General features: G+C 35.1%; 1 protein-coding gene across 3 annotated transcripts; it reads right to left on the bottom strand.

Moving 5' to 3' along the window:
* Nucleotides 1-4028: 4028 nt before the first annotated feature.
* On the bottom strand, nucleotides 4029-18597 carry LOC5573676 (odorant receptor 63a). Of its 3 annotated transcripts, none has more exons than XM_021842516.1 (8): nucleotides 17611-17913; nucleotides 9777-9915; nucleotides 9503-9685; nucleotides 9173-9443; nucleotides 9007-9112; nucleotides 8590-8691; nucleotides 8313-8468; nucleotides 4029-4363 (listed from the first exon to the last, which is right to left on the bottom strand). In XM_021842516.1, the coding sequence occupies exons 1-8, from the start codon at nucleotides 17872-17874 to the stop codon at nucleotides 4307-4309; spliced, it is 1278 nt and encodes a 425-aa protein (XP_021698208.1). In that variant the 5' UTR covers nucleotides 17875-17913; the 3' UTR covers nucleotides 4029-4306. The 3 variants fall into 3 exon arrangements, with proteins under 3 accessions (XP_021698208.1, XP_001660998.2, XP_021698209.1); XM_001660948.2 differs by having other exon boundaries at nucleotides 9777-9895; nucleotides 17611-17906; XM_021842517.1 differs by lacking the exons at nucleotides 4029-4363; nucleotides 8313-8468 and having other exon boundaries at nucleotides 8598-8868; nucleotides 17611-18597.
* Between the last annotated feature and the right edge of the window lie 1074 nt (nucleotides 18598-19671).

Raw genomic sequence — 19671 nt, 5'->3', positions numbered from 1 at the left:
TGCTAAATGCAGATTTAATTGTTTTTCCCAGCATGTAGGTACCTTTGTAATCGCAAATAATTGGAATAATTCTCGCATAACTTATGATCTAGCCCTAAAAGCCATTGGTAACCACGAGTGTAGCTCGTTGCTTTTGAGCATTTGAATGGATTTACACATTATTTAACAACGTTATACTGAAGAAAGGATCATTCTCGATCTACCAGTGGTGTTGGTTTGGTTGCTTATTCATTCATTTGCCCAGAAACAACTAGCTACACACGTAGTTACCAATGGCTTTTAGGGCGTTATCCCAGATTATGCGAGAATTAACCACCCCCACCAGATTGAAAAGTCGATCGAGTAGTTGATCTTCTAATTCATTTGAATGACCCATAACACTATTTGGATTGGAACCGTACAATCTAGATCTTTTTGTCCATCTCTATTCATAATTATTTGTAGCATATTGCCGACGTCGAAGTTGGCAGGAAAATAAATAGTACAAGGTCAACGTGACTACGCTGATTTTTATGAAAAATTTTCAGTGAAAACGAGCTGGATTTTCCAGGTTTCAAAGCGTAATATTTTTTTTGCAATTTCTCATCGTAGGTAGTTACTGTGGATATCTACAATTCTCGCGGAACATTACTAAAGGACCTATCTAACATTGAGAGGCTCTCTTTGTTTACTTTCTCTTTCATTAATAACTGAGTCACATTAATCTCTTCTGTTGCGTTTTTTGTATGAAACGCAAGTCAAGGAAATTGACTTTCGATCTATAGTGAAAAACTTCCCAAAATCTTTAGCGTTCCACTGTTATAATCGAAAGAGAACGAGAGAGGAGAGAATCTCTCATTTGTACATAGGTCCTTTAGTAATGTTCCGCGAGAATTCTGCATTGTTACTTCAATAGAGCCTAACTTACATGAGCGATTTCTCTTCATCGATCCTCTCTTTCGATAATAACATCGCTAAATTAGATAAATCTGTAATAATTCTTGTTAATGAAGCAAGATATAGTTATTCATCAGCATGCAGCACAAAAATATGTTACGAAAAGAGAATCAGTTTCCTGCAATAACGCAAAGAGAGCAACGATGAAGAGAATGCAGATAGGCCCTTATGAAAAAACAATGCTCAATTAATAAACACTACTTCATTTTTGCATAAATAATCTTTCATATCGACATAAAACTTTCAAAATTAATGTTTTAATCGTTGCACAAATGCATTCGAATAGCTATTTTATTGTTTCAACTACTTTTGTTAAAATTACTTGTTTTAATTCAAACATGAGCTAACTTTGAATTTTCCATCCTTAATTTGTTTACAACAAGATAAAATTTGAGTTTGATTTCCAACAATTAAAAAGTTCTGGAAAACAGTGAAAATATAATAAATGTATGTATATTAGGGCGGTTCAAAATTCAAAAAGAGTTTGATATCATGATATCCAATCTTCCATAACTTCCTTACTATCCTAACCATTAAAAAAGTTCGGTGTTCTGTGAAATTTTCTGCTTTTTCGATAGCGATTGAAAGGTGGCCCAAAGACAATGTTGGTTTATATGGAAATTACTATAGTGGTTATCACGCCCAATGGTATGGGTGCCCTAGTGTAAATGTAGTTGTGAACCTTAGAGGAAAACAATATGCACTCTGTCTCGAAAAACACCCAGAATCCGTGTGTAAATATTTCAAATTGGATAATATTTCCATATGTATTTCGATGAGTCTGGAAAGCGTGTGCAAGTTTCTTTGAGGAAAACAAAAATAAACTGTGTATGACGAGCATATGCTAGTCTACGTGAATTCAAATGTCTCTAAGCTCTATGGAGAAATTTTGTAAAAAATGTTCCAAACACGTTAGAACTGTAATGTGAGTAAAAACTTATCATCTCGTAGTGAAAACTCATTCTTTGAACCTTAATGAAGGATGTTGCTGAAAAAACAAATCCTTTTGGAGCTAACTTTGTTTAAGATTTTTGCAGAAGTTTTTGCGGCTTTAATCCCATATGGAGCTAAATAATAGCAAATAAATTCAAGAATATCTCGTCTTCAATTCGTCGGATTGAATTGCTTTCTTAAGTAACTTTATTTATTATGGTATGATGAATGAGTTTTCATCATGAGATTATGAATTTGCACTTACATTCCAGTAATAACGTATTAGGAATCTTTTCCGAAATTTCTCCATAGTAGTTTTCAAATAAACCTTCATCGACTTTGAGCCACTTTTAAATCACCACCGAAAAAGCTGAAAATTTCGCAGAACGCTAAAGTGATTATCACGCTTAATGGTATGGGAGCCTTAGTGTAGAAGTGGTTGTGACCTTAGATGAAAACAATATGCACTCTGTCTTGGAAAACACCTAGAATTCGGGTGTAAATTTTTCAAATTGGGTAATATTTCCATATGCATTTTGATGAGTCTGGAAAGCGTGTGCAAGTATCTTTGAGGAAAACAAAAACAAACTGTGTATGACGAGCGTATGCTAGTCTTCGTGCGTTCAAATGTCACTAAGCTATATGGCAATATATTGTTATAATAAGGATAGTAATAAATATATAGGAGATTGGATTTTCAAACTTTTTTGAATTTTGAACGGCCCTAATGTACATGTTTACAATAGAAAAATTGTGATAATTGCGTAAAAACATTAAAAGTTTCAACCTTGATGAAAAATTTAACAATACATGAATTATAGACTTTATCGTTCATCAGAAGGTACATGGTGTTTAAATAAATTCAACTAGGGCAAACGCTCCCTTAGTGGAGGTAGCTCCAATAGTGGAGGTAGTGTGTTTTGGCATGTTTCGCGCTAATAAATGATTATGTGATATTTTTGTATTATGTACGATGCGAAAATGATACAAGTAATCGAATAATATTCATGAAATTTAACCGTAAAACTATTTAAAACAATTATTTTGCTTAATTTTTTTGCTCCTTTGCACCTATAGTGGTGCATCAGTACCCATAGTGGAGGGTCCCATAAGAAATCAATGGTTTGCGCCACTAAAGGAACCATCCTTAAAATATACCTCCACTAAAGGAACAGTGTTCCTATTATTGGTGCAAGGCTTTTTGCAGGGAAATTTCAAATGAATCGTGATTTTTATACATTTGAATGATAGAAGGATTTGAGATCTATCGAATGATACGTTAAAATCATATATTTCATGATCTTAACACCGTGTTTTAGCAGTTTTCCCTTAGGTGCACCACTAATGGTACACTTGCCCTATTACATTATTTGCGACGCATAGTACGTTGCTCAATAGACAAAAATCTAATGTCAAGTTATTTTATTCGGCAATAATAAGTGTTTATAGATAGCATCTAATATGGAAACAAGTATTCGTAAGCTATTCAAAGAATCAAAACTTTTACATCAAGCGTAGAAAGTGACAGTTGTCGGAGTAGCTACAATACTGAATTTTGTCGCATGTTTTTAACATTCTTCAACTAGTACGGAGAGGGTTGAAACAAATCCTTTCGATCAAAATTTAAAGAAGAACATGGCTGAAGTATGTTTGGAAGCGCAAAGACACCAATTTTGACTTTGAATCTGAGGAATCGGAGGAATCGGCACGTTGAATTGGATATGAATTAATCTTATTAAATACTAACATTCAACTTTTATAATCGATTCAAAAAAAGTTCCACTGAGTTCCACCATGCATAAAAACGTATAAGTCACTTTAGCAGCTACAAATAAAAAGTGACAAATCTGCAAATAACTTCCTACATCATACCATTAAGTAAGGATTTTAATGGAAAATAATTAAATTGGCAATGAAAGCATTACAATTCTGCGTATGTCACATGTCATTAATGCAAATTACAGCTCTTTTGGCCAAGAACAACTTTCATCTAACTAACAAGGTGCTTAAATGTCTTCTGTTATGATTTTTGTCCCGCATCTCCATACATTTAACTCACTGTACGACGGGGTGAAATCTGAGGGAGAGGAGACAGGCTTTTATATATTAGCAATGTGATTTTAAATTTTACTCAACTTTATCTGATACTTTGATCTATATTTTTTTGTTAATTATATAAAAACGTTGATTTTTTTTTTGGAGTCTTCGGGAAACACTGATATAGAAAGTTAAAAGCTAACTTTCTTTCAGAATATATTTTAAATGGCTCTAGAATTCCCCAATTGTAATAATACAATTTGCATATTGTATACTATTCTGTATGCTCAATTTATACCATCCAAAAAAGTTTGGTTCAGGTCTCGCTTCAAGATTCAATTTCATATCGTGCATGTTGTACATTACTAAAAGATGCTTGACTAAGATTAAATTGAATTATTCATTCTTCCGTTAGTGTTTGAAGCGCAGTGAAGTACGATGCCGCTGTTCTGACAATCTGTAATTGGATTCAAAAAAAATGTTGATGAAAATAAATAAAATTTACAAATTTACAATAAAATGTACAAAGAGTGTAGCTGTTTTTTTTTTCGTTATCTACATCGTGAATTTGGAATGAGAGGATGCCTAATTGACCACATAACAATTAATTGAGTATTAACTAATACCTATATCAAAATCATTGACGTAATGTTTCTCCGTTATTTTCTTTAAATTCGTACAGTTTACACTATGAGTGATTATCACCCAGACAACCAAAATTTACATGTAACGGAAACATCTTTTGCAATATACGATGTTTACATGGTCGGCGTTAAGTCAGAGTGGACCATGTACAAAACTTGGGAACCCTGGATTGTTCGTTCATGAGAAGCGAAATTACCTTAGCTCCATTTCACTTTGACCAGATTTGATGAATGCTGTAAACTGCGAGTAATATGTCAACAAATTTACTTTGTTCGATACTTTATTCGATGAAAGCATGCAGTCAGAGTGGACCTAGTGTTTATTACCATAATATGATAATGATCAGCTGAGGAATGCAAGGGAATGGTAGACATTTCAAGTGATTTGTAAGCTTTTTTAACATCGAATGATTCTTCTTCTCATCAATCAATAGAAATTCATAAATATTACATAATTAGATGCATTTGATTTTGATTTTTGACCATTTATCATATTTGGATGGGTGGTCAGAAATTGTAACATTTCCTGTGCAGACAGAGCGGACCAAGTGCCGAAAACCAATAAGCTGATTGATTACCGTTTTGATTCATATTACGGACTCTTAAGCCCTCAGTGAAGTAAAACCCAGCATAGAGCATACAAAATAAATCATTCTGTGTGATTCCTTAGCGTTATTGAGCGTCAGAAATCCTTAACTTTCGAATGGTGGGTAAAGAATATGCTTCCGCAACTTGAATAATTTTAAATAAATCAAAATGTGTGGCCTTTTCATGATTCTTATTCCGGACACTTCCTCAATTTTGCCTTATATTCCGGACACTTTGATTCGAGTTCCGGACAGTTCATGATAATAATTAATAGAACAGTCAAATCATCAATTGAAATCGTCAAACCACTAAAGAGACGTCTAAGGTAGATAGGCATTATAAATTTGCATAGATATTCATGGAAAATGCTTATTGAAACGAGCCTCGAAAGTGAGAACTTCCCAAGTAACATTAGTAGCTGAACAATAGTTTATTAAACTGAAATAAGCTTTAGCGTGATTCGTTCAACTCTTATTCAGCAAAAATGTTTGTTGGGTTTTGAGTGGCAAAATTTGAAACATTTCGTGTGAAATGTTTCCCATACAAAGTAGAGTGTCCAGAATTTGAAGCTGTCCGTAATATGAATCAAAACGGTATTGCAATTTTTTAGTCAATTTCGGAGTCCGATAGAAGTTTTAGTAGTTCTATAGTGTCTGTATGAAGTGTCCTAGTGTGTCCGCTAATTGGACCAGTATATTTTGACCAGTTCTCAAGATTTTCACTTGGTCCACTCTGACTGAACACATATTTGAATATTTCTGGTCTTTTTTGCTCTGACCCTGCAAAACTTGAATTTTCAAGCTATTGTTATGCTCTTAATTTCGGAATTGGTGATATGGATTAATGAAGAATTTACGATACTGATGTCTAAGGATGTTGATTATCTGTTAATCTTAGAGATATGCGCCCAGTTTGATCATGCAAGCATTGAATGATTGTCATTTTCCTAGAAATTGTTCAGTCAGAGTGAACCAAATCTCTGAACGGTGATCTTTAGTTCAGTCAGATTGTTGGTTGGTTACGATCGAGGGTTCCAAGCCCGCCGATCAAGGACCTTTTTGTGTGGGAAATTTTCCCGACTTCCCAGGGCATATATTATCTTCGTGCTTGTTAAGGTGACACAGTTTGGAATCAACTCTTAAGATTGCACTGAAACTTCAAAGGCACAAATCTCGCGAAGAAAGCATCCTACAACAGTGAACTTTTTATTTTGACTTTATGCACTAGCAGAAAGCTTAAAATAAGAAGATCAGAAACGTTTGCCAACTATCTATCCAGTTTTGTGCCTTTAAAAACGTGAGTAGGGGGAGAAGTCGGCCATTGTGCCGGCCATCTTTGGATTCCGAGATGTTTCACCTTAATAACTGTGGGTGCGCTCTTGAAACACTAAGCTGGAAAGCTGGAAAACAATCTATCCTACATAAGTCTTGTACTACCAAGTTTAAAGAAATTATGAAATTATACTACGCGCAGTAAAATTATACAAAAGAAAAGAAAAAGTGTAAAAAGTGCGATAGTGTATATCGTTTAAGGTGAAACATCTCGGAATCCAAAGATGACCGGCACAATGGCCGACTTCTCCCCCTACTCACGTTTTTAGAGGCACAAAACTGGATAAATAGTTGGCAAACGTTTCTGATCTTCTTATTTTAAGCTTTCTGCTAGTGCATAAAGTCAAAATAAAAAGTTCACTGTTGTTGGATGCTTCCTTCGCGAGATTTGTGCCTTTGAAGTTTCAGTGCAATCTTAAGAGTTGATTCCAAACTGTGTCACCTTAAGAGAACTTTCTTTGCGCAAGTTGCCATCTTCGCATTCGTGTATCGTGTGGCAGGCAAAATGATACTATAAGCCTAGCGAAGTCAAGGAAAAATCGTTTTGTTATATGGTCGGCGTTAAGTCAGAGTAGACCAAGTGACATTTTTTTATATTTTGAGAAAAATGGGTTTAAAGTCTAACGCTCTGTAATTTTTGAACTCGATAAAATATTGGTTCAATATTTCTACCCATCTTTGTGTTACTTTCAAACTATATAATGTGAAGTGATAATCATGAAAAATCATAAATACGATCCTCTTATAGAACGACTTTATGATGGACTATGTTTACTTGGTCCACTATGACTGAACTAAAGACCACCGTTCAGTGAGTTGGTTCACTCTGACTGAACAATTTCTAGGAAAATAACAATCATTCAATGCTTGCATTGTCAAACTGGGTGCATATCTCTAAGATAAGCAGATTATCAAGATCTTTCAACACCAGTATAGTAAATTCTTCAATAATCCAGATCGTCAATACCGAAATCAGTGGCATTACGATAGCTTGAAAATTAAGGTTTTGCAGGGTCAGGGTATTGAAGGCCAGAAATATTCAAATATATGTTCAGTCAGAATGGACCAAATGAAAATCTTGAGTACTGACTATAATATACTGGTCAAATAAGCGGATTCTAGCACATTCCATACATACACCATAGAACTACCATAAACTTCTATCGGACCCAGAAATTGACTCAAATATAGGCAATAATCAATCAGTGTATTGCTTTTCACCACTTGGTCCACTCTGTCTGCACAGAAATTGTTGCAATTTCTGACCACCCATCCAAATGAGGTAAATGGTCGAAAATCAAAATCAAATGCATCGAATTAAGTAATATTTATAATTTTCAATTAATCGATAAGAAGAAGAATCATTCTATGTTAAAAAATCTGACAAATCTCTTGAAATGTTTTTTATTTCCTCATATTCCTCAGCGCGCTGATCATTTTCGCTGATATGGTAATAAGCACGTGGTCCACTCTGAATGCACATTTTATCGATTTTTATTGATCATCCAAAGTAAGTTTGTTACATATCTTTCGCAGTTTACAGCAATCCAGTTCTCCCAAGTTCTGTACTTGGTCCCCTTAACGCCGACCATATGTGATGACAAATAACACGGGACATCACACCCATAAAAAAATGATATAAAAATAAATAATAAATGTAATATGCTGTTAGCACAATGTACTAGCGTAACTTAATTTGATTAAATTAGGATAAAAATGTTAACTAAGTTAGGTGTTCTATCATAACTTTAAAAAATGAATGCAATAATTGGGAGAAAACTAATAAAATAATTAAATAAAATCTTCGAAGGAAAACAGGGTCTATGCATCGCAAAATACTTACCGAGAGATATGTCTCCATTGACATAACGATCAAGTTGTATGCACTGATTTCCACCGTCTTCTGTACATTCAGCAAGAAAAGATGTAGCTTTATTTTGAACTTCTTTGAGCACTTGTACCAATCGCAATCGTATACAGAGTTCGGTAATTGTATGCTCTAGTTAATTCGATGACGGCATTGAACAACATTGGCAACGGTCGCGAAAACCAGAACGTAGAAGAGAATTACATGATGAGTATTAATAGAGCAGAGAAAATCGTATTTATACATTACATACCTCATTCTGGACTCTTTGTCCGTACCAACAAAACTGGAACAGTTGATAAAATGCAGCGATCAAGTAGAGAACCATCACCAAGATTTGCGAATCTCCTTCGCTCTGTTTGCGTTTGGGCGATATGGAAATTGTTTACAACTGAGATGGGGCAGCAATTCTGAGAAGTGCATAAGTGCTCTTATTACACCAAATTCGTGGAAACGAGAATACAGTTTGACTTGACTTTTCAGCAGAATGTAGGTAAATCGAGATTACCTTTTGAAACAAGAATTTTTCGAGCTGTTTGAAAAATAAAGCAATTCAACTTTTAAATCTCAATATTTTTTGACTAAAACTTTGAGCTTTCCCTTTTTGTGTGATTTGAATTCAGAAGAGCACACAAGCGTTTGGTTTTGAGAACTTTTGAAAAATACTTACCGCATTGGCGCTGGCATGAAATGCAATTACACATATAATGGATGTGCTTGTGAACAATTGCAGTATGAAAATTGGTGAGAATATTTTGTTTATATCGTCCATAAACCTGGAAATATGTTTATATGTAAAACCGTATCGAAATCAAACATCACTATCCATCGCATACATTATCGCCCTGGTGTAATGATCAATACACTCGTGCAGATAAAATTGTTTCTCCTCGTCGGTGAAGATGGAGCGAGTTGATTCCTTTATGACCAGTTTCAGTGACTTGAATATGGTTATCACGTGCATGGTTAGCAAAACGTAAAGCCCATCGAATGCAATCACTCCAGCGAAAGTAGTGTATCCAGACAACGATTCTGAGCTAAACAAAATTTCATGCAACGGGCTGTAGAATTTCAGATTTTCCATACCACGGTAGTATGTCTTGTAGACTGTTATATGTACGATGAGATAGTTAGAATATTTGTTATAAATTTTAAGAATAAATTACCAAATCGCCTTGGATTAGAACTGCCTTGAAAAAGGTTTATCAAATTGATGACGGCAGGGAAAATGGAATAACTACTTGCCACTATACCCACAGAAACGGTGTAGAGTAGTAAGTTGATTTTTACCTCTTTCCACTTGTCTTTCATAATTTGATCAATTCGTTCGAAAATTGGTTTGTTCTTTCCTGCAAAAAAATATATATAAATTGAGCAAATCATAAGCGATGAAACTCAGAGATATATAGATAAACTGAAAGTGAGGTGATCATCAATTACCTTTCTTCAACAATTTGATCTCCTGCATAAAATGATGGGTTCTCATCCTTTCTAGCAACAAATTGATTTCGTTCGAAAAACTATTCAAGCGCATGATTTTGATACCGGTCAAACTTATGCTGCAAAAAGAACAGAGGCCCTGAAATTCATGATGAAAAATATGGTATTTCTATTTTAGAATGTGAATGTACTTTCTTAGTGTTGAGCAATAAGAATCAAACAAGTATTTTTTTTATATATTTCATAATATAAGTCTTCGAGATGTTTAGTGAAATACCAAAAGTAAACGAAAACACATAAAAATCCATACAGTTTGCACGTACTCATAATTTGATGAAAAAACATCAAAGTTGGCTTTCTTAAAACTAAGTTTTTGACACATACATCCCTTCGCTTGAATTATTTTATTTTTAATTTCATTTGCCGTAGCAGTTCAGAATTTTTTATGTGAAAGTTGATTTCACCTGCTTATAAGAGAAAAAAAAACGATTTCAATTAACTTAACTTAAATAAACCTAAATTTATAACGCATTTATCATGGCAATAGAAGATTGCAACAATTTTCTCTAAAATTATTAGTAATTTTATTCGACATTTGTTCCAATGTTTCAACATTGGATATTCAATGTAACCAGGGAGGAAGCCTCAGAATCATTTTCAAAATTTTATTTTGAATCGTCTGCCTGGTATTACAACAGCTAATCCATATTGGTACAGCTACAGCATGCAACAAGGCTGGCCTGAAAATTCGTTTGAAGATTAAAACTTACTCTTAAGACAAAGTTTCGATTTTCTGTTAATAAGTGGATACATAAATTTTATAGACTTGCTACATTTTGCTTGAATGCCCTAAATGTGATTTTAGAAAGTTGTTTTTTTTTAATCTAGCATGAGTTCTAGATACTTAACATCATCTGACCAATTTATTGGAACCCAATCATCGTGACAATACGACCACTTGAAGGTTTCAAATAAAGGTCTTTAGAGCTTTTGGTGTATATGAGAATATTATTACAGTCGCCTCTCTACATCTCGATATCGAAGGGACCATCGAGATAGGGAAAGATCGAGACAAGGAACACATGTTTGATAAATACTAGATTGAAAAATACTCCGTTGTCAAGAAAGTAATACACAAACAAACGTCATTTTGCGCTCCTAATTTGTTTTACTTTCTCTTTTTTTTAAATTTCTTTATTAGTATCATTCCAAACATTACATTCATTTCTTAAATCTAGGTGTTCTGTGTTATTAGACAACACTATCATCCTGATTTGGTAAAACAAATTTAAGATTTTATTAACATTTTGTTAACAACATATTAAATTTCATTTGCCGTAGCAGTTCAGATTTTTTACAGGTGAGTTGATTTCACCTGCTTATAAGAGAAAAAAACGCTTTGAATATACTTTACCTAACTTAACCTAAACATATAACGCATTAATCGTGGCAATAGAAGATTGAGATATTTTACATATTTATTACATTTTGTTTGAATGCCCTAAATGTGATTTTTGAAAGTTAAATTTATATCTAGCACGAGCGCTAGATACTTAACCTCATCTGACCAATTTATTGGAACTCCTCTCATCGTGACAACATGTCTACTTGAAGGCTTCAAATAAAGAGCTTTTGGTTTATGTGGGAATATTATTAGTTGAGTTTTGGAAGCATTAGGAGAAATCTTCCATTTTTGCAAGTATAAAGAAAAAATATCCAAACTTTTTTCCAATCGACTACAGATGACACGCAGGCTTCGTCCTTTGGCGGAGAGGCCTGTGTCACCCGCAAACAAGGATTTTTGACATCCCTGAGGTAACTCAGGTAAGTGAGATGTAAAAATATTGTATAATCTTTTCTTCTTTTTCTGGCGTTATGTCCCCACTGGGACAGAGCCTGCTTCTCAGCTTAGTGTTCTTATGAGCACTTCCACAGTTATTAACTGAGATCTAACTATGCCAATGACCATTTTTGCATGCGTATATAGTGTGGCAGGTACGAAGATACTCTATGCCCTGGGAAGTCGAGAAAATTTCCAACCCGAAAAGATCCTCGACCGGTGGGATTCGAACCCACGACCCTCAGCTTGGTCTTGCTGAATAGCTACGCGTTTACCGCTACGGCTATCTGGGCCCCGTAAATATTGTATAATATTGGTCCTAAATGCTGCCTTGAGGAACACCAGCTCTTACAGGAAGTCTTTCAGATATGGAGTTCTGATAATTAACCTGAAGTGTATGATTTGACAGATAACTTTGAATTATTCTAACAATGAACGATAGAAAATTGAAGTTTTTTTTTTATTTTACAATCAAACCTTCATGCCAAACACTGTCGAATGCGTTTTCTATGTCTAGAAGAGCAAGACCAGTAGAATAGCCTTCAGATTTGTTGGAACGGATCAAATTTGTTACACGTAAAAGTTGATGAGTGGTCGAATGTCAATGGCGGAATCCGAACTGTTCATCAGCAAACATTGAATTTTCGTTGATGTGGGCCATCATTCTGTTCAAAATAACATTTTCAAAAAGTTTACTGATGGAGGAAAGCAAACTGATTGGACGATAGCTAGAAGCTTCTGCAGGTTTTTTGTCTGGTTTTAAAATTGGAACAATCTTAGCATTTTCCCATTTGTCAGGAAAATATGCTAATTGAAAACATTCGTTAAATATGTCAACTAAAAATGATTAGTTACTTTCTGGAAGTTGATGAGGATGTAGAAAATTCCATCATCGCCAGGAGCTTCCATATTTTTGAATTTTTAATAATAGTTCTCACTTCTTCCAAATCAGTCTCCCAGGCATTTTCGAAAACGTTCTCTTGATTGAGAATATTTTCGAAGTCCTGAGTAATTTAATTTTCAATTGGACTAGTAAGTCCTAAATTAAAATTGTGCGCGCTTTCAAACTGCATATCAAGTTTTTGAGATTTTTCGCAATTAGTTAGTTATAATATGTTTTCCTCTTTCAATTCCGGTATTGGCTTCTGAGGTTTTTTTCAAGGTTTTAGATAATTTACATAAGGGCTTAGAGCCAGGGTCCGATTGAGAAATTTTATTTTCAAAATTTTTGTTTCTTAATTGTGTAAAACGTTTCTTGATTTCTTTTTACAAATCCTGTCATATAATTTTCATAGCAGGATCACGAGTGCGTTGAAATTGCCTTCTCCTCACGTTTTTAAGAGTTTTTAAGACGGATCAAGAATTTAAGATCATCGTCTATAATCACGGATAATTTTCACACAATTCTTTGATCCAATTGGAGGAGGAGACCCTATTTTATATAAACACTTATGTCGTTTTCGTTTTTAGGAACTGGGTCGGTGATCAACACATAAACAAACAAACGTCAAGCAAATTGTAGTTCGGTCGAACCTGAATCGGGTTGTGGTTGAAACTGAGATTCAGAACGGGTTGCGCCAGTTCCAACCTGGGTTCAAAAACGAATTCGACATTATTTTGATCTAGGACAGGACGTGACAGCTCAACTAAGACTGCCCCGTTGTTTTTCAGTCGATAACCTTGACGATATAAAAGCCAGTGCTACCAGTATCCTTTTTAAATAAATCTTGTGAACATATTCAAATATCAAAATTCATAATGTTGTTGTTTACTGCACGCTTCATTCACACAGTGCAATAGAGGATGTTAGCTTATTTAAAAATCAGGCTTATATTCAAAACCAGCGAGATTTTTAGAGAAAGTTGACACAATTTCCATTATTTTGCTTTCATTTATGCATGTTTTAATTATTTTTGCTTTGTAAAATCACATGCGGTAAACTTAATATCGAATATAAATGGATTTGAAACAAAAAGATTTCATGAAAAATTTCCTAACTTTTGATAAAAACTCTAACTTATGAACTAGCAACACGGCCAGGCTAGCAACAAAGTGACCTGTTGTAATCCAACTCAACGATGAGAAAGTAGGCCTTTGCCAAACCGACCAATGAGAAGTGGTCTTTTTTGACAGGCAATTGGTTTCATTTTTGTACTTCGACCTGACACGTCTTGTCTTAGATTTTGATTCTTTGGACATCCAGAAGTTTATATTTTAATTTTACCTGGGTTTGGGATAATTTCTCAAGAAAGTGGAAAAAAGGAAACATTTGGAACTTTAGGAATAATTTATGCTATATTAACAATTGGATTATTGGATTCTTCACATTTTGGAACTGCAATGTTCCTGGCTTCAACAATGGAATTTGTTAAAGTTTCAAGAGCATTGTCAATATCAAGTTTAGTTTCTAAAGAAATGTTAACATCAAGATTAGAGTCAACATACGTTTCATATATATTCCAGTCGGCTCGTAAATAATTGAAAGTGGAGCTGATAGGATTGAGAATCGCTCCATGGGATATTTGAAATGTAACAGGGACATGATCAGGATCAAAATCAGCATGAGTAACTAATTAGCTACAAAGATGACTAGAGTAGGTTAAGACCAAATCAATCGTAGATGGAATTCTAGAAAAGGAAAACCCTACACGCAAAAAAATTGTGCGGTAAAAACTACCATTCTAGGGGGTTAACTTAAGCGCTCGCACCGGCAATTTTCAGCAGACCAGAAATGCGCTTGATTTTACCATGTCTGTAGTTGAAATCAGATTGTTGTAAATTATTTCTGTCAAATGTACCAGTAATGCGGTGGGGTGTACCGTAAACATAGTATATTGGTCTGAATTTCCATGGTAGTTTTAAGAATGGGCGTAGTCAGCTAAAATAGTTATTTTTACCACAGATTTTTTTTCCCGTGTACATTTATCAGGGTATTAAATTGAGAAATATCCTGAAGAGCACTCATCAAATAAAATTCTGCCGTTGGAATTACTTTGAGAATTATTCCGTGACCGATGTTTGGCATTAAAGTCACCAATGACAAAAAAAAAGATTTATTGCGAGTCAATTTTCACAAGTCAGTTTGGAGCAAATAAACTTGCTGTCCAGAGCATTGAAAAGGCAAATAGGCAGCTATGGAAGTATATTTACCAAGCTGTGTTTCAACTGAAACACCTAAAGATTCAAAAACTTTAGTTTCAAATGACGAAAACAGTTGATGTTATATACGCCTATGAATGATGATTGCAACTCCCCCACATGTCACATCAAGTCGATCATTACGATAAACAAAAAAGTTAGGATCTCTTTTGAGTTTAGATCCAGGTTTTAAATGCGTTTCAGTAATAACTGCTATATGCACGTTATTAGCTGTAAGAAAATTAAAAAGTTCGTCCTCTTTACCATTCAGAGAACGAGCATTCCAATTTAAAATAATCAAATTATTATTTGGATCCATTAGAAAAACGTAATCCAATAACAATTTGATTTGTGAATTTTACACCTACTTGGACTGCTTCAGTCATAGTGGTGGCTTTGAACATTGCATCAATCATTAGATTTAATTGTTCGGTTAGAAAATTAAAATCAGAGGCAGACATATCACTTGAAGTGGGTACATTATCTGATGATTTCTCATTAGAATTTTCGGTAGACGAAGAGGCGGATTAGATGTTACCTGTGGCGGTAGGGTATTTTCCATTTAATTTGAAACAAGTAGAATGGGTACTCATAGTACGAATAGGGGAGGAGTTCAAATAACCTGCTACGATATCGGCAAAGGATTTACCGTGGGTAGATACATTCGAAATTAAAAGATTCGAACGGCTACCCGACGGATTAAAATTTGTTTGTGAATGAGCATGATTATGATTTTCCTGATGGGTATGATTCATAATCAAGCGATCGTTAACTGAAAAATGAGTATTGTTCGAAACTCTACCAGGGAAATTCCGGAAACAACCGTTATCTTAACGGATATTATCTTTCATCTGCCTAGCACGAGCCTCAATGACTCTTTTGCGTGAAGGACAATCCCAAAAATTTGACTTATGATCAGCCCCGCTATTCGAGCATATAAACTTGTCGGTATCTTCCTTCACTGAACAGACGTCCTTGGAGTGAGAAAAATTTCCGCAAATCAAGCATTTAGCATCCATGTGGCAATCTTTTGTTCCATGACCCACTTTTGACACCGACGGCACTGAGCCGGGTTCTGGAAATTTCCTCCAAGTTTCTGGAAATGTTCCCAAGTCACACGGACATCGAACATAAATTTTGCTTTTTCTAAATATTTAATATTATTTATTATTTATTTTGATCTTTTCAGGTTCTTCCTAAAGTATTTCAATACCTAAGTGGACCGTCATTGAACGTACATTAGGCAGCGTCCATTTATTACGTAACGCTAAATTTGGAAATTTTTTACCACCTGCTTATTGTATGAAAATTTTCAAATTTTTGTATGAGCCGTAACGCTTGAGCCTACTCCCCCCCTCCCCCAAGAACGTTACGTAATTTATGGATGCCGCCTTAGGCTTGTGATATTTGTGTAGATAGCGGAAGTATAGCAACTGTATCATATTCGGTGTGTGTCCATATTTAAAAAAAAACATCAATATCAGTTAACACATCTTAGGGGGCGTCCACAAATTACGTAACGCTCTAGGGGGAGGGGGGGAGTAGGCTCAAGCGTTACGGCTCATATAGAAATTTTTCATACAAAAAGCGTTACAGACGGGAGGGAGGGGGTCGAAAATTTCCAAATTTAGCGTTACGTAATAAATGGACGCTGCCTTATAAAGTATACATTATTAGACTGATCAATCATCACTCTAGTATACATTACATTGAACAACTCTACACGCAAAAAAATTGTGCGGTAAAAATTACCATTTTAGGGTGTTAATTCAAGCGCTCGCACCGGCAATTTTCAGCAGACCAGAAATGCGCTTGATTTTACCATGTCTGTTGTCGAAATCAGATTGTTGTAAATTATTTCTGTCAAATGTACCAGTAATGTGGTGGGATGTACCGTAAACATAGTAAATTGGTCTGAAATTGCATGGTAGTTTCAAGAATGGGCGTAGTCAGCTACAATAGCAACTTTTACCACAGAATTTTTTCCCGTGTAGAAAAACTGTATTTCTTCTGAACGATAATCTATATAAATAAAAATGGAGTGGTGTTTGTATGTCACGAAATAACTTCAGAACGGGACACCCGATTTGCACAATTCTTTCACTGTTGTCTTCTTGAAGGGCTCCGATGTGTTCGTGTGAAGAAAAAGTTTAGGGAAGTTGTGGGAAAGTTTAGTATAACGGGGGAGTACTAATATGTCATGTTGTGTGAGAGGTTCCATGACATTTTTCAACAGCCTACTTGATGGCAAGACGAAGTTTGCCGGGACCACTAGTTTCAAATAAAATTCAAATGTTGGCTCCGCACATAAATTTATACTTGGGTGCAGCAATAGTTAGATCAACTGCAGATGTTGAAGAATATTTCAAATCGAATTGTTTCTATTAATAATTAGAATGATTGGAATAGGATGGCAGACATAAATTGAATAGTGTTATTTACTGAGAATATATTGTAAAACCTAATTATTTGAATGAAGAAGTGCAATAAAAGTATTATGACGTATATCAATACATGCATTTCACTAAAAAAAAAGAAATATCCCATTTTTGGAACATATATGTTTTGGATTGCAGACCTTAATTTAAATTTCTCATTTTCTTTAAACTAATAAAATAAATCTAAGTGTGAGCACATGTAATGTGTGAGTCATAAGTCTTTATGCATGACCAAGTACTGACACTAGACCAGATTGCAATCGAATGCTGCCGGATGCATCCGATTTTTCCCATTTTTTTTCAAAAAGTTATAAGCATTTGAATTGTGGCAAAATTTTTCCAATCTCAATCATTTTGCCTACCCCTGTATGATATACAATATATACCAAAATATACATACATTTTGATTGTTGCTTACCTCGGTCATGGTTTTAAGCGCACCAAGATTATGAAAGAAGAATTCCACTTGAAGATAAGTATTATACCAATGCATAATAATCATAAAATAGTACAACCGTTTCCACCACTGTTTTTTGTCACCTACTAACTTCTGGGGCCATATTCCCAAGGAAGCAGACAGCACTCTTAGCCAGTAGATACTAGCATCATTATCCTCAGCACTGTTTGAATTAGGGCGATAATATTCTATTTCCATCGTGTAAGTTGTAAGGCTACTCTCCATTCAGTACGGAACGAACATCACCTCGGAAAAAAAATCCTGCTATTTATTAGAAACTCACAGAAGCAATCGAAAATGTTCCTCTATTATTGATTGTATCAGCACTTTAGCATTGGTCACACCCCACGCCCGAAAGAAGTGATCATTTTCCAATTTTGTCTAATTTTATCATTACCCCTCATTATCGGTTCACTTTGTAAATCCTTTTGATCCCCTTCAATTTGCCATTATTAATTAAATACTTGTCAAATCTATATCGAGCAAAGCTTCTCCCCGATAAGACAGCAATTTAGGTACTTTATCTATGCACCTGATCAGACAAATGACTGATGATTCATAAGAGCAGAAACGAACTTTGATCACACGATTAGCTTGTGATCGGACTAGGCGAATCAATGCACGTGGACATGATTAGATAGATGGGCGATGAATAGGTGTGAATGATTTATTGACATTCGAGTAGGCTTCTAGGTGGCCTGAACGAATGGTGAACGGCTGAAATTCATAGTAAGAGAAAAATAGTCCAGAATTTGAATGAAGTAGCAACGAGTTCTTTCTGGAACCATCGCAGTCAAAATAGTCTGATACTCAACCGATGTCGTAACGTCCACATCCAATCAATTTGCGGAGGAAATTTTCAATCGATTAACATACAACTGTAATAGTGCCTAATGACAGACCATATCACTTTTGGACGCGTGACTTTGGGGTACGTAGCTTATGTACTAGTTCAATTTTCACCCATATCGTGAATAGGAAAGTAAAATATATTCTCGAAAAAGTCTAGCAAATTTTGCGAAAAGACATGTTTGAAGAAAAATATGGTTCGATTGATATTCATAAGCTGGATGTTATCACAATATCGTCCGTTTACGAGCATAATTGCTAAGTAACTTTTTGGTTGAGCACTAGGGTGATCAAAGTACTTTGGACAGACCGTTACGCGTTTATAATTTGGCCATTTACGGCTAAAGCCTTGTATCCACATCCTAAGTAGAGCGGTCAAGTACAATTAGTTGCTAATTACCAAAGTAATTTTGACAGCTGATGGGTATGAGCGAAGTGTCACTTTTACTTGCGGAATAATTGAGCGACACATTTTTCCGTACGGAATAGTGACAGCTCCATTTGATTTGTACGGCAGGCGTTACCAATGTTACGAAATCAGCTCTACTTGCCAACTGGATACAGCTTAAGTAATTTGGACAGCTGAAGTATTTATTGGCCATTACTTGTCCTATCTTTTTGCACAGTACCTACGAAGTGGATACTACCCATAAGTCAAATGGAGATGGCTAAATCATATAACGTAACGCTCTGTCCAAAATACGATTGTCCGATATTTCCCCGAAAATTATTTCCCCGAAAATTATTTCCCCGAAAATTATTTCCCCGAATGATTTCTTCCCGAAGAATTTTCTCCCGAAAACCATTTTCCCAGATGAACTATTTCCCCGAATGTACCATTTCTCCGAAAGCTTTTTCCAAAGACATTTTTTTTGTTTATTTAAAAAAATATCGGTGAAGGTAGCATCCACAAATTACGTAATGCTCTAGCGAGAGGGAGGAGTAGCCTCAAATGTTACGGCTCACACAGAATTTGAAATTTTTCATACAAAAAGCGTTACGGATGAGGGGAGGGGGTTACAAATTTCCAATTTAGGCGTTATTTAATAAATGGACGCTGCATAAGACTATAGGGGGAGATCCCCCAGTGCCGGACAGCACCCAATACCGGACAAAGTCGAAACATTGAGAAATCATGGTTCAATCAAGATGGTGTTTTAGTAGAAAAGAAAA

Source organism: Aedes aegypti, chromosome 2, assembly GCF_002204515.2.
Source record: "Aedes aegypti strain LVP_AGWG chromosome 2, AaegL5.0 Primary Assembly, whole genome shotgun sequence".
In the NCBI taxonomy this organism is placed as follows: Eukaryota; Metazoa; Arthropoda; class Insecta; order Diptera; family Culicidae; genus Aedes; species Aedes aegypti.
This window is presented reverse-complemented; position numbering and strand designations above follow the sequence as displayed.